The sequence below is a fragment of the Triplophysa dalaica genome, chromosome 18 (genome assembly GCF_015846415.1).
Source record: "Triplophysa dalaica isolate WHDGS20190420 chromosome 18, ASM1584641v1, whole genome shotgun sequence".
Classification (NCBI taxonomy): Eukaryota; Metazoa; Chordata; class Actinopteri; order Cypriniformes; family Nemacheilidae; genus Triplophysa; species Triplophysa dalaica.
Genome location: NC_079559.1, coordinates 16,447,801 through 16,463,834, shown reverse-complemented (window position 1 = coordinate 16,463,834; position 16,034 = coordinate 16,447,801). Strand labels below are relative to the sequence as shown.

At 38.3% G+C, this 16,034-nt stretch overlaps 1 protein-coding gene across 1 annotated transcript; it reads right to left on the bottom strand.

The window, feature by feature from the left end:
- Positions 1-2,800: 2,800 nt before the first annotated feature.
- On the bottom strand, positions 2,801-4,908 carry foxb2 (forkhead box B2). The gene has a single exon (XM_056729640.1). The coding sequence runs from the start codon at positions 4,595-4,597 to the stop codon at positions 3,638-3,640; it is 960 nt and encodes a 319-aa protein (XP_056585618.1). The 5' UTR covers positions 4,598-4,908; the 3' UTR covers positions 2,801-3,637.
- Positions 4,909-16,034: the final 11,126 nt, after the last annotated feature.

Here is a 16,034-nt window from a genome sequence, read left to right as displayed (position 1 = left end):
AGTTGTAAAATAGATTTGATAGCCATAGAGGTTGGAGTCTTAATTTGTAAATCTCTTCTTACAGCTTTTCCTATGATTTTAAGAGGACTCAAAATCTCTAAATGAACAAAAACGTTTTCCGTTTTATTACATGCAAATTAGATGCCCGTTTTTTGGGATTGTGAATTTTTGTGAAAGAAACTATGTCAGTCAAAAATTGAAGGCGTCCAGCAGTGAATACACACTGTTATTATCATTCACAAATCACATCACTTGATTTGTGATATCGCATTTCTTTCTAAAGTCAATCTCATATCCAAAACAAGGTAAACCACTCACTTGGCATGGTGGAAATGACAATCCAAGATAAAATGTACCCAAATCATTTTACCTAGAGAAATGGTTCATCATTATTTTACATGTAAGTAAAATACTGGTAAGTAATTTACTAAATGGAATAATGTTAATCATTTGGGCTGGAACAAGTGTAGAGTTATACATAAATGCATTTAAATTAGAATAAATTATTTTAAAGAGCTTAATAAAACGTTGTGATATACCATAAAGGTGCTCGTAGTTAGTAGAAAAGCACCTAAAGAACAAATGACAACGAAGATTTAAAGCTAAGCGCATGTTGTACATCACTGTTACCAAATACAAAACACCATCTTGACAGTAAAGCTATCAGCAATAAGAAATCCCCTCATTTCACGAGACAAATTCAACAGTGAATCTCTCAGTTCAATTATGTGTTTTGTGGAATGAAGACAAAATATCTCCTCCAATTTTTCACCCTGTATCATAAAATTGATTTAAAAAATGAAAAATTTGTACTAAGTTGCTGTTGCCCATGGTGGCGAGCAGCGTCATGAATTAAACGGTTCATTACGGAGGCTTTGCAGTCATTTACACACGCATGTAGAATGTGTCACCTTCACCACTGTCGAAGTCAGAGTAATTAACAATAATACCTCATAACCAATTCTGGCCCTCGACAAGCCACGACCAGCAACTTCACGATGACCTCATTCCTATTCATCAGACTTTCTTGATAATCCATATTTAAAAGACCCAAGGATTGAAAAAAATCCTTAAGCATATCATTTTCATTGAGAAAGTAATTTACCAAAATGACAACTGTGATAAGACACGGCCACATACAGTATTGCAAAAAGATTTCCGTTCATTTGGGCGTTTGTTTTCGACCAATGCACATTTTGTCTAAGATTCACACTGCAGCTGCTTATGGTAAAAGACAAATCTTATTCCTTTTTGGATGCCAGAAAATTGAGATGCAGAACATAATACGGTAATGAATCCAGAGAGTAATGAAGAGAGATGAAAAAGAGACGGATCAGCTACAATGTGGGTGTAGTTGTCACATCACCCAGCCACTTGTGCATCTTATTTGTTCAGAGGGCAGGTTGAGCTCACTCCTGGTGAGAGCACACACATGAAGACGTTTAAGAGAGCCTTTGCCATGCTAAACAGTGACACTCTAAATGGCCTTCAAACTGGCAGCTTTTGTGTTGTGAAGAGGACCAGCTTCTCAACTTCAAAGGTGAAATTATGTCAAGACTAGCGGGACAAAACAACTTTATCAAACGCCTGCTTTTGAAGTCATGGGACCGTCGTCTCCCTCAGCTCTTTATGTGATAAGCAGAGCATCCTAGACGCATGCAAAAACACATGCTGTACTGTAGTATAAAAATTCTGTAGAAAATCTGATTCATGATTGTTATGATTTACAGGATAATCATCATAAAATGAAGAAAGTGTTGCTCTCATCAAAAAGCATGAGATTAATATTGAAAAATATATATTTTTTGAAAACATGAAGATTCATTGATATGGATTGTAAGACAAAAACATTTTCAGGCCACTAGGTTAATGAACCAATTGAACTGATTGACACAAAATAGCCCCCGTGACCCGAGGTAGTTCGGATAAGCAGTAGAAAATGGAATGGAATGGACACAAAATAGCCTATAAATTTGTGCTTGTGTTGTTTTCAACTAAGATGATTTTTACTTATTTTTTATGATATTTAACTAACAAACCGTTTGTTTTCTCAATGTCCTGCCGCATATACGTATTACATCTCAGATTCCGCTTTTTGTTGCAATAGGCAGCCTGTTAACAATTATGTGAAACTCATGTGTTGTTTATTATTAAAAATATCCATAAAATACTGATCATTAAAAAGTAATTTACTCTAATTGAGGATCATAGAGCACTATTAGGGAACACAGCTCTCAACCTTCTTATGCAACATTCAGTGGGATGGATTACAGGCCAGGCTACTGTATCACTGTACAACACTACTGTAAATGCTTCCCTGCTGGAAAGAATCATATATTTTGTATTTAGGCAAATAGATTGAATGATTTATTTTCTTCTTATGCCTTGAAGCAACAATTGTCTTAATGTTTAAAAATGATGTTGAAGAAAAGCCATTATAATTTTTTTGTATGTTCAGCCGCCGTTTCAAATGTTGCTCTTTTAAGAATCGGCAAGGAATCTCAATAATCAACTTGCAATATTGATTTTTTTGTGAAAGCATGCAGGACATTTTAAATACGATACAAAAAGTTTCTTAATTATAAAGATTTCTTTAGATACATAAATATTGTGTTTTTTGTATTTATCATATGACTACATGTACGCCTTTATTTTGTAATACAAGTATATGATTCAGTGTTCACTAACAGACAGAAAGAAAGGACGATTTAAAGCAGATGTTATTTACTCAAAAAAATATTTAATTTACAAATCTTACACAATTATATCTCCATTTCTTTTATTTCAGGAAAGCCTTCATTCCATTGCATTTCATCTTGACACATCACTGTTAAACAGCCACACATAAACCAGTCGTGGTTATTAATCACTTTAACTGTACATTTGATTGTTTAGGTTTTCATAAATATTTTAATGTTGTGTTAGTAAATACCACAAGTGCAATTCAAATACTGTAAGTGATCATATTCTGTACATATTTACATGTATAACATTTGAGATCATATTGAACCATATATTATTTACGGTATCTATTATACAGTATTACAACATTTAGTAAATTCAATTTGGGTTCATTCATGACTTTCAGAATCTACTTCACTGTGTTAACAGTGGCATACATGCATGCTAGGTATGTCACAGTTTGTGCAAACACGTTTTTTTTAAATCCATACAGTGTAGTCTTAACTTTTCTAAGGCTTGTCTCATAAGTGTTAAAATGTTAATTTTTCTAAATAACAGTGCAATAGGGCACTTTAAGACAGGTTTCCCTTTATTCCATTTTACAGTCCTTAAGAAATGGTCTCTGTAATAGACAGAAAAATTTGTCTGGAAGTTTACCTATAGTTAAAACGCGGCAGTTACATCACTTGGTTTATTCTACATGAAGCAAAAAAAATCTAAATTGCAGAGACAGTTTGTCCTCTGCACATTACACAATAGTCTTATATACACGCTGAAAAATGCACATAATATAGTTTCCAAAAGTACAGTATAGAATTCAGGAAATTAAGTGGCGTACATTTCTTCCTCAGCTCTTCCGGTGTGGGAAAGGTTGGCAATTTTACTGAAACAAAGAATTAAAGAGTCCACAGCTGTTCCCCAAAACATGCTCTTACGTACCCCCACTTCAGAATTTTCAGGACTGCAGAAGAGCAGGGTGTAGAGATGCGCTCTTTTCCTCCGTAAGAGCTGTTCCGTCTCTCTCCATCAATGATGCTGTTCTCGGGCATATCTGTGTTACTCCCGGTGTCATGCCAGTCAAAGAAGGAACGGTGCCCAGGGTGGGTGTGGGTTTAATGGGCACGGGTACAGCGGGCATGCTCTGGGTCCCTGGGTGATGGTACAGCCCCTTCATAGCCACGCCAAATGGAGGATAGTCTGACGATACTGGAACTGACTCGGACAGCATGCCGACGTGTGGCCACACGGAGTTGACCATGCCACCTAGCTGAGCAGGCACAGGATAACCGAGATGATGCATGACGGATGCGATGGGCAAGCCGCTGGCCATCACTCCTTTATAGTCTCGACCAATCAGGCTCTCAATGGCAAACGGGTGCTTAAAGCTGCCGCTCTGCCCACCACTGAGCGTGTAGCTCTGGAAGTGTGAGAGGCGGCCCATGGTGCCCAGGTACTCTGGATGGCCCATGCCTAGTTTACCTGAATGATGGTGGGACTGATGCAAAGAATGCTGGGTGTGAGGATGAGAGTGGTACGAGTGGAGCACCGGGGCGCTCTTGCATGGCGAATGCTCCACCCGAAGGAGCTTGAAACGCTTTCGGCGACGCAGGAAGCTTCCGTTCTCAAACATGTCTCCACAGTCGGGATGCAGGGCCCAGAAGCTGCCCTTGCCCGGCTGGTCGGGGCGGCGGGGGATCTTGATAAAGCAGTCATTGAATGAAAGGTTATGACGGAGTGAGTTCTGCCACCGCTGAGTGTTCTCGCGGTAATACGGGAAACGATCCATGATGAATTTGTAGATGTCGCTGAGGGGGAGCATCTTCTCAGAGGAGCTCTGGATGGCCATAGCAGTCAGCGAGATGTAGGAGTACGGAGGCTTTTGGTCACTGTAGGAGTTCTTTCCCGGCCGAGGCATGGCTTTGAGTGGACTTTATTTCTCCTTTCGAAATTCTATGCAGTTTCGGTCAGAAGAAAGCCAGCATACCTTCCATTTAAACAAGAAATATTTTGCCAAAGCTCTGCTTTGATTTGCTGCAGCTGTTTAATGTCACATCTGATTTATAATAGTTATGTATGGAGCATCTCAGATTGTCAAGTCCAAAGGAACACAGGCAATAACAAGTATGGAAATGAAAAGGCACCGTTTGAAAGTTACCTCTCTAGTGATACTCCACACGTGCGCGACACCTGCGTCCTCTCAGAGCGCGAGAAGTTCTCCTAGCGGAAGCGCGCTCTCAGCTGTGACTCGCGGAGGATCTGAGACGCTTTTGTAAGAATGGCAGAGGTTCAGACCCCCTGCCAGTTGCGCTTTATTATGATGACACTGACTTTAGGACGAATGAGGGGTAAAAAGGGGGAGGGTCTGACTTCATTTGCGTTTAGTCTTATTCATCTGTACCAATCAGAGGCAAAGAAGAGCGCGCTCACTAATGAGTCTGACTCTGATAATAACACGCTGCAGGAAAAAATATTTGAATATATCGATATTGTAAAAAAAAAAGAAATTGTTTTAAATGTCAACCTGTATTTAGATTACAAACTTTATAACCTTATTTGATAAAAGTAGCCTATATAAGACTTAATTTGCATATATCCTATTTACACATTGATTTATTTTAAGCTGTGGTTGTATTTGGGCTTTTTGCTGTCTAGTTGTTGTCTGTATCTTAAGTTGTTTTTAAAAGGAAATAAATCCGATAGTATTTTAATGTCTTCATTTCAGTAAACATCAGTTGTTTAATTTTTTTGTTGTGTTTTTTATTTCTCCCTTAATTCATCCTTAGAGAGAGTTTATGTGACTTGATTCCAAGTATAATTCAAATTTTTCGAATTCAAAATCCGAGTTTGATTAATTATGTAAATGTTGATATGACGTTTTTTATATTTTTATATTTATATGCAGGTTTTATCCTTAGAATAACTTTATTCTTACTTTTTGTATAAAGTTTATAATGTGTAACATTGTGATAAAAAATATTTTTTGCTGTACGATTCAGTTATTTATTGTATGAAGTATTCATCTCTGAGTAATTTGAGGTAAAATATTTGTGACAAGCCACTCGGACGCTTAACACGCACCCAACCGGGCTCATCAACCTGTCAAGCTGTTTGTACTTTGCCAGTATTTCACAAGGATAAACACTTTTTCCCCACAACCCTCGAGAACAGGTAGGCCTACTCTGGTAAATAGAATAACAAAAGCGCCGCAGTTCTTGTGTGGCCAGGTGTCACGGCGCGGTCCCGTCAGGCGCCTTCTCCAGTTCCCGGCGGGTCGCGAATACATTACATTAATTAAGCCTTCAGTGATTTACCGTCCGACAATATAATTAAAGCGCTTATATTAGTGATGAATATTCAAAACGGTGTCAATTCATTAGCCCGCAGATCTTTCTTATTATGCTCCCGAAGAGCTTCGGTGTTTCTCCAGTTTAAGGGTCACATGGTGAACGAGCCGCGCACATATTTCACTCACCCGCCGCTATTACCATCTCCAGAGCTTAATGTCATTGGATACGCTGTCGGACCGCTGACGAATAACGTGTGTTTGTAAGCGCCTTTGACACCCAAATCATGCGGCGCACTTGGCACGTCTTGGCCCCGGAAGGCCCCGAATAGGCTGCGACGGGAGCGCGCGTGTTTCTCCTCACCGTGTTGTTTAGATCAATATTAAACCTGCTCCCACAAAGCGCGGTGTTAAGTAGACGACACGCTGATATGCATAAGAAATTAATTAGACGGTTTTCACTGCGCTCAACTCCTGGACAAATAACAACTTGTAAAGTGCACCTTCTGGGCATATCGAACATATGCTGGAATTAGCCTTAATTGACTAATTACATAAATTACTCATTAATTTTACAGCACATCAATTATAAAAGATATATCAATTAATTTTGAATAAATTAAAGGCTGAACGTGGCAAAAATGGAGACGGGGAGATGAGCGCGCGAGGAGGGGGTCTGCTCCGGGCCGCGAGGCGAAAGGGCGGGAGGGGGTTCGTCTGTTTGTTCCGAGATGCTAATAATTATTTTTTCAGCTTTGGGCGAGAGATTTTGATTCTAGTCGTACAATATAGCAAATGGAGAAAACCGCAATTCATGATGATAATAATAACAACGTTAAAGACCCCTTACTTAGTGAGCATAGTAGCATTGCCGCAAGGACTAAGCGTTTAAATCAATTAGAGTGGTCCTATTGGGAAATGAGTCTTTGGCACCAGCATGAGGACTTTGTGGCCACCAAATGATTTATTGATGGCGATTAACATATGATCACTTTATTCCCCTAAAATTGTGAAGAGGATGAAGAGTTTCCAGTAAGTTTAGATGATAATTTTAAGGTCTCCTTTTAAGTAGGCCCATCATTCTTCATTTAAACCAGGTGGGTCCAAGGTCAGTCCTGGAGGGCCGGTGTCCTGCAAAGTTTAGCTTCAATCCTAATCAAACACACCAGCTAATCAAGGTCTCACAAAGCAGACTAGAAACTTCCAAACAGGTGTGTTAAACCGAGTTGGAGGTAAACTCTGCAGTACTGTGGCCTTCCAGGACCGACATTGTACACCCCTGATTAAAACGTTTAATTCGGGCGGGGTTATATTTTCAGGACATATGATGAGTGCTCGGAGTTAAATTTGTATCTAATATAACTGATGACGGATGAACCTTAAAGTAAAGTTTTAGGATTAGTCAAGATGAAGTAGATTTGCATAATTGTCCTAGGCCTATATTCCCATTGCCAAGCCCTGTATTGTGCTAATAGACCAAGTCATTCATCTTCCTACCAAAAGATAACGTAGATATACACAATTGAGTCTAAAATCCATTCCCATATTTAATACGGAATGCATTATTGTTTTCCATATTTGCATTATTTCTTCTTGCCTCTCTCACACACATGCACATCAAAACCGGCTGCCTCTCTCCCCTGGTGAGAGTTTAGTGAATCGTGCAGTTGGCAGACTCTGTCTCCCCCACAACACATGCACACCCAGGGGCCCACAGTCAGTGGCCCTTACCTACCACAACCCTTCAGTTATTCCTTACCTTTAACAATATGTTCCCTATTCCTTACCTTCCACATTTCATTAACTACAGTGTGGTTGTTCCATACCTACCGCAATATACTCCTGCAGTTATTTATACCTGCTGTAATCCACTCCCAACTGAGTTTCAAAAACCCGTTTTATTCTTTAGCTTCAGAACCACCCTGAATATTCAATTCTGTGTAAGCCTCCTTTTAAAAAACTGTATTTTAGAGTAGTACAACAGAAATAGGGATCAAATCAAACATTGGATGCTATCTACACCAAAAATGAATTCACATAGCATTTAATCACAAATGGGTGTCAGGCTACACGTTGGGTGTGAGCTCAACATACATGTTCGAGACGGGGAAACTAATGACCAATGCATCTCCCCCTAGCCTCATGTGCATTTGCACAAGTTGAAAAAAAAACAGACAGACAGACATTATTCTTAATGTGTTTGTTAAATCTTCGCAAAGTCGGCGAAGAACTGCGAGACCATTTGCTGTAGCGGCTGCCAGGGTCTCAGAGTTCAAAAGATACGGTGAGCGAAAGCCCGCATCCTGTCAGAGGGGTGTCGCGCGCAGCCCGCTCTGCTTGTGGGTGGCGGGCGAGCAACGTACTCTCTCTCCAGCAACAATCTTCCTGATCGGCCCTCTTCTGCTTCCATTCACAGCTCTCCCCCTCCAAGTCTTAATGTCCCCCGTAACACTCACTGTTCTGATTTTCATAAAGCTCTTCCTCTCCCCTCGATGCCCAGTGTGTGATACCGGGCTATGTGTAAAATAAATGATGTATATAGCTGTAGGGGGAATCCTTCCTCCCCCAGAACTACCTTAGCGTCCAGGGAACATTGAACATTAGATCCTCGTTTAGTGAATAAATAAGCATTCAACTGAATGGCACTGTTCGTGTTGGACTTTTGTGCATATTTTACCAGAAAAAGAGCTAGGCCATTAGGGAGTTAATATCAAATAAATCTCCACTGGTCGACTGGCAGAAAGGGACCGGCGGCTCTGTAGCGCCCTGTTGGGTTACTAATGACCTGAGCGGGCTTCAAATGAAGCCGTTATATGCATGTCATTTGCAGTATGTATATATTTATATATTATCTTCTAATTGTGTTTGAGAAGAGAACAAAGCCAAGAGCACAGCATTTAGGATTAGGGCCGTAAATGCTTTACAAAAGACTAAATAAGTTTGCTTTGATTAGTGCATCAAAGCGTGTGTGTCTGTGTGTGTGGGGGGGGGGGGGGGGCGGGGAGGGATATACTAAGCTAGTACTGTATAATAGCTTATATTTAGTGTAAGGAAAATAAGGAGTGTAAGGAAAACCTGATCCACACACACAACAACATACACATACCAGCCAACATGCCTTATGAGGAAGATAGATAATTAAACATACTTTATTGAATAATGTCTTAAGGGAATATTTCACCCTGATATAAAAATATTCTCTCTTCATTTCCTACCCTCGTGACATCCCAGATATGTACAATTTCCATTCTTTAGTTTAACACAAGCTTATAGTTTTATATCAAAATAATGTCATATTAATATAAAAATAGACCCATTTAGTTATATTACTGGAACAAAGATACAGCATTATAGTAATCCAAATGACCAATGGGGTAAACTTTATGATCAGGGCCCAAATACAAAAACTTTTAACGGGCCACTTCTGTCAGTTGCGACAGTGTTGAGCATTATTGGACATTAGAATCAGTTATTTACTAAGTATCGTTATTTAAATGGTAACGTGCGTCAGTAGCACTCAAATAGTAAATCAAACCACAAGGAAGCGCAAATTCCCAAGCGCCAGAAAGAGGAAGAAAGAGATGCAGTTTTTTAGAGGCGACATATGAACGGCCCTAACATTTCTATAATAAAACACTTGACAAACATTAAACATGTAGCTACATACATTGCCTCTTTCAAAGTTAAAATGGACCTCAAACTCTAGCAAATCCCACCTTCTTTCATGTGATTGGACAGTAATAGTTTTTTACATTATTATACGGCCATGAATAAAACTAAAATTTGGGCCCCCAGTCCCTTATGAGAATTAACCATGTTTTTTGTTGGTAAAAGTGTAGTATACGCGTTTTTTGGTGCATTGATTACTGTTGGCAAAACCATGGTTTTAGTACAGTAATCGTGGATTAATGGTGATTTTTGAAAAATGGATAAAATTTGACATCCTCTTCTTGTGAAGCACTTTGGTCACCTTCGGGTGTTTTTAAACTGTGCTATATAAATAAAATTGTATTGTATGGTGTTGTACAAGTCAAATGCACAAATCAAGTAAGATTTAAAGTTATCAAAATGCTGCCATATTTGCGTTTACTGATTTCAAGTTTTGCCCTATCAATGAATATATAATAAGATAAAATGGAAACATTCTTATTCATATTTAATAGAATTAATTGTTTGTGTATTTAACTGAAGAAAGATAGTCATAAGATTGGGTACATTTATGATATAATTGTCATATTTGGGTGAAAAATTCCTCTATGTGGTGTGCATGAAAGTTTGATTTAGGGTGAAGGCATGACAGGTTGAAATGATGTTAGAATCGCAGTACAGGAAGCCGCCATATTGTTTTGGCTATACTCCCTTGACTAACCGATTAATGGACATGCGCATGACGTCATCGCTTTTTACATGGAAAGGAAAATGGCAGTGTTTTCAAAAAGTTGCACTTTTTCAGTGTCGTTTTTAAAACTTTCCGGCTAAAATACATAAAAAGTGTTCTATTTTCAGTTAAAAACGGCGTAGTTTAAATGGCCTGTGTATTCATTTACTTTTATAATTTGTAAATATAGACAATGTACTGAACGCATTAAACATACTAACATCCAGTCCTCCATTTAAAATTTTTTGTTCTTGTGGCTAATTAAAACTTAAGAAAAAAATCTAACAACAAGGCCTAGTTCTCTGCGGAGCACTGGAGCCATCTGGAGCACTCTCAACCTCCTTTCTTTCCATTTTACTGCCTGTGAGATTAAATATGCATAACAGTAACATTTTAGTGAATGGTGCTTTACTTTCAAATAGACTTTGCCAGCAATTTCGAGAGAACGGAGGCTTCGACAACGATCAATGAAATCAACGTATCGTATCCGATTAGTTTGAGTTAAACATGACACTCAATATTTACCCAATGCACTCTGTGTGTACGCACTATAATTGATAACTATTCTAGTAATGAGTGTCTGTGCATTATGGGCCGATTAACCAACAATTTGTTTATTCCTGCATACAGTAATTCTTTCTGTCAGATAAAAAATGTTTTTTTTTTTGTTGGATCAGTTTATTAGAGGCCATCTAAATTCTGATTTCTGGAATATTCAACTTTACGAAGATGTGGTTTATTTTAATCCCAATAAATTGTGTGTGCAAAAAGAGTGGATTCAAATTTGTGACAATTACCTCATTAGCATTACAACATGCACTCCAGGCTACGAAAAGTCTCAACGATTCAAACTTTGAAACCTTTAATCTTTTCTCCCCCGTTCTTACAGACAAGGAAAAAAATCATAAAAGCAAAAGGCAGGGCACGTCTTCCGAGCGAGCACGGTTTTGAGGTTTGAAGCTAACCATGGTCCAGTAATTAGCATGTGCAGGCACTGCGTTGGTTAGCAGTCCTCGTGCTGTGGAGTTGATGAACTGTGCTAGAGATAAAACCCTGGAGCCACACACAAATAAATCTGTCATTTCACACGTTATCATATTCATGAGTGCGTGAGGCCGGGTGTGTATCTGTGTATGTGCGTGTGTGTGTCACCACATTACAGATGTTACAATAGGCCTACTTGTGTGTCTTAAATGTGATAGCTATTTGGGAACGATTTCTTTTTAGACCAGAAGTTTTTTGGGGGGTATTTTCCCCCCGGGAGCGAGTCTACATGCTGCTAGTGTTTTTGCCGTTTGGGCGAAAACGAGGGAAGAGCTAACGATGTTTGTCGTGTGTCTCCAAGCCGCCTGTTTGTTTATGCTAGGCCAGTTCTGCCCAGTGCTGCCTGTAAATAATTACCCACCCTAATTATGGCCTGGAGTTAGCAAGCGCGCTAAATGCTTTTCTGATGAGTACTGCCCTGGGTTAGCAGGTGCTGGGTGGCCCTCCTAGGGATTCAGATTTAAGACGGGGCCCATATTCCCTCGGGTCCCACGGGCGAATGGCTTGCGTCCCTGCGACATACCCCCCAAAGAATAATGTGTTTTACGCGGGGGGGCGGATCTCCGCGCAGGGGGCGTTACGTCGCGCGCGGCTTGCCCCTAGTGCGAGATTCATTATGGTGGCCTTGAGATCGGCCTGTTTTTAAAGACCTTTGTCATTAAGACTCGTCTTGCTGATAGAAATAAAAAAAAATGCCTGAGAAATCTCAATGCGTCGTTCTCGACGAAGACTGTGTTGATAATGCCCCTCGGTACACCCCCCTGAGTTATTTTTGCAATTAGCCGGGGGCCTGATTAAACATGCTTTATGTATTTGACACGCCGAATGTATCAAAAGTTTATCCCGAAACCCATGCGCTGCTAAATCCGAAAACGCGTCTTACAATTCGCTCTTTGTGGCGGGTCGGACAGGGCTGCAGCTTGTGTGTGCCATCATGAGTACTGTGTGTGTCTTGTAGCATGTCGCATCAAACTTTTACCCCCCACGGACCCGCTCAGTCTGTCTCCCAAACTTGCGCAGACTTGCATTATGTCAGCTCGCGCTTTGCCACCCCATTTGCTGTAGCTGTACTGCTGTGCGCGCAGACAGACTTATCAATCAAACGCGGCTTGATGGATTCTTCAGAACGATGAAACAATCGCTTCAGAAGAGCTGTAGAGTCTCGGAGCGCTTTTTTCTTTGACATAAGGGTATGCAAAGAGTGTAAATGGATGAACGGTTGATTGATTCTCGCCAGCAATGTTGTTGACAGCAGGAAATGTGTTTTGCATTGACTGTGTTTGCATGGGAATTTGCACGGGGCATGAGTTATCGAGCAGGAGTTTGGACCTTAGGCGATTCTACATAATGATGGCAGGTCGGAGGATCTGAAATTCACTGTTTAACAGCCGTTACCTGTGGAGGGCTTATTGAGAGAGAGAGAAACAGAACGAAAGAGATAGAGAATACAACCACAACAACAACAACACATTACATATTTAGAAATAGGATAAGAGGTTAGTCAGAATCGAAACAATATTCAGATCTGCAAGAATCTTGATGATTATTCATGGTGCTAAAACATTTCGGGATGGACTACACTTTACTGTTCGGATGAATGGGTAGCCCAGAACTTTAGTGAAGACCCCCCCCCCCCACCTTTTACATGTGGCTGTGCTTGTTGTATGTATTTGGAAGAGTGTTTCTAAGAGGGGTATTAAGACAGTAGACATTGTCAGGCACTCTCATCAGGGTATCTGTTGTGAAAAACGACCCTGTCCTGGAAATGGTAATAAAGCAATGGCTGCTCACAGTTTTCCTTGTCGGTTTTACTTTTTAACGCACCCTCTTCCCCACTCCCTGCATGGGTTCTTGACAAAATATTAATTTATCTGTGTCTTCCAAGTTTCTGTGACCCTACAAGAACAAAATAAACAAAGTTTCATTCCTTCTTCAACATCTCTTCACTAAAAAAGATAGGTTTGTTGGAATTACTCAATTTAATTATGTACATCTGTTTGACGTGATTTAATTACATTTTTTAACATAACTTTTTTGTAATTGCAAGAAAGTTATGTTTAAAAAAACTTAATTATATCGTGTGGAACTGATGTACATGAATAAATTGAGTAATTCCTTTTTTAAGTGTTTTTAAGTTCAGACTTCATACTCACTACATCATAAACATTCAACTGTATATGGTTATTTCTTTAGGCAGTTTTTACCCCGTTATTCTTTATTTTTTTTAAATATAAAAAAAATTTGACAAAGATTTTTCACAACAATGTAAACATCCTTTATATAACCAGTGACGGTGGTGAGAACATTACAGTCAACTTAAAAAATATATATTTTCGTTCATAAAAAAATAATTGGTTACACTTTAGGTATAAATTTATTCAAAGCACATATTAAGCCTGACCTTTTTCTACATCCCTTAATCCAATAATTTAACCTAAAAACTACCTTATATACAGTAATTAAGAGTTTATTGAGGCAAAAGTCATAGTTAATTGCTAGTTTATAGTAAGAAATGGACCCTTATCCCTAATTTGAACCTAATGTGACCGAATACTGGAAATTAAAAATTGATTGTAAAAGCAACCCTGGTCAAGTCCCAAAACTATGTGAATACTTTTCTGAATTTTTCAATGTACATTTCAATAACACTTTCAAACAATAAATTAATTTCAATAGTAAATGAAAAACAAAGAATGCTTTCACATCCGGAGGACTAGCTGTAAAAAATTATGTGTTGACTTTACTTAAAAACATACTGCAAAAATGGTGCACATTTATTTTACGTAAATTCAACGTAAGGAGATTTTAAATGAAAAAAACAAAATAATCTTTGTTGCGTTTACACAAATATATCAGTTCGCTTGACCTTCTTTGCTTAAACAATTATGTAGCACAAGTTAAATCAACTTACAGTGCATGTGGGCCTTACTTAAATATTTCATATTTCAATATTTACGTATAGTATTACAACAAACAGGTTTGAAATAATTGATGACTGATTTGATGTCAGTCATTGAACGATTCTCCACATACTGCATTTCTGAAGTGTGTCTTCCTTATTGTGGTAAGAAGTATGATGTGTTGAACAGGGTCTATGCTTACCAAAGCTAACATGAATCACCTGAATGTTAACTTCACAGAAAACGTTTATTCACTACAAAACAAAATCAATAATACTAAATTCTTCTTAAATTTTGTTACATATCTTATTAACATCTAAACATTAATGCCCCAAAAGTACTTTTTACTTAAAAAAGCATGAATAATCAAACTTTTTAGGCGCATGTACTTATGGGTTTTCCTAACAGCCTTTGTACTGATAATATTAAGTTCATTGCACTAGAAATGTATGTTAGGTGTACTTAATTTTAACTGTAGTTTGCACAGCTAAAAATTTTTCTATTAACTTTAATTTTGAGCTTTTCTTGTCATGTATATTTTGTGTTGCATGCACAAAGAATTTTAAGTTAAACTAGAAATGTTATAAATTTGTTTATTTTTTAAGTAGAAGCAAATTAACATAATACAACATGTTTTTTTGAGACAACAAATCACTTTTTACAGTGGTGTATTTTTTAATGAAGAAGTGACATGATAAGCCTTCATTAAGATTACATGAACATAAACAAGATTGAAAATTTTGTTTTAAGTGCATTTCAAACAAAGTTACTTAAAACTTCGAATGAATGTAGTACACTCAACTATAAACACATAAATATGATATTGCGCTACACGTACGCACACACGCAAACAATCAAATTGAGTTTTTTGATAATTTCAAAAGTCATAAAAATGCTATAAACACTCAGGCATTAAAAGAAAAAAATGCAAACATGACGGCATGTATGATTAGCTTCTCTTTCAAACACGAAATAATCGCTGTAGACACTTTTTCACTTCTATTCAAAACACACATGGGGGTCCCATTACGTCGCTGTAAAGCTCCGAAAAAGTGTTCCAGAGCAACCATGAAGACGAGAAAAAATCCATTCTCCGGAGACAAACAAAACCATTAATTAAAACAAGCTTTCAAACATCAATCTCTTTGCCTGTCACAGAATTATCATAATCTGAGAATGTTAAGAGTCTGTAGAGTAAACAGTTAATTTAGGGGAGTATTAATCAAAAAGTCTGCCTTTATGTACCCCCTCTGTGCTGTGGCACTTGTACTTTTTCATCAGATGCACTTTGTACACTTTGCGCAGAGAGGGGGGGAATTTTAATTCACTTCTCCACGTGTGCGCTAATACGATGCCCACGACACGATTTTCATGAAAAATCTTCTTTTTTTACCTTGAGTACCTAAACATAATGGGGGGATTTGTAAACATAATGCATGACATTACTATTAACCACCCGTACAGATAATGCAAAACAAAATAATTTTCTTCATAATTTTTTTACTTTTATTCTTTATAAAAGTAAAAATGACGGCTCACATTCAGATTCCCTTCCGGCATTTTAAAAGCATAACCTTTTTGTATCACAAACTAATCTTCAAAACATCGCAACTGTTTGAAATATTGAGCTCTGATGCTCGTGTGGGTGACTCCGAATCAAATATGGCACGCAACGTGTCCCATTCACGCTCTTTTGCATTGACTTCTTGTAACTCTCAATAAACAGTGTCTTTCTTTAACAAAAGAG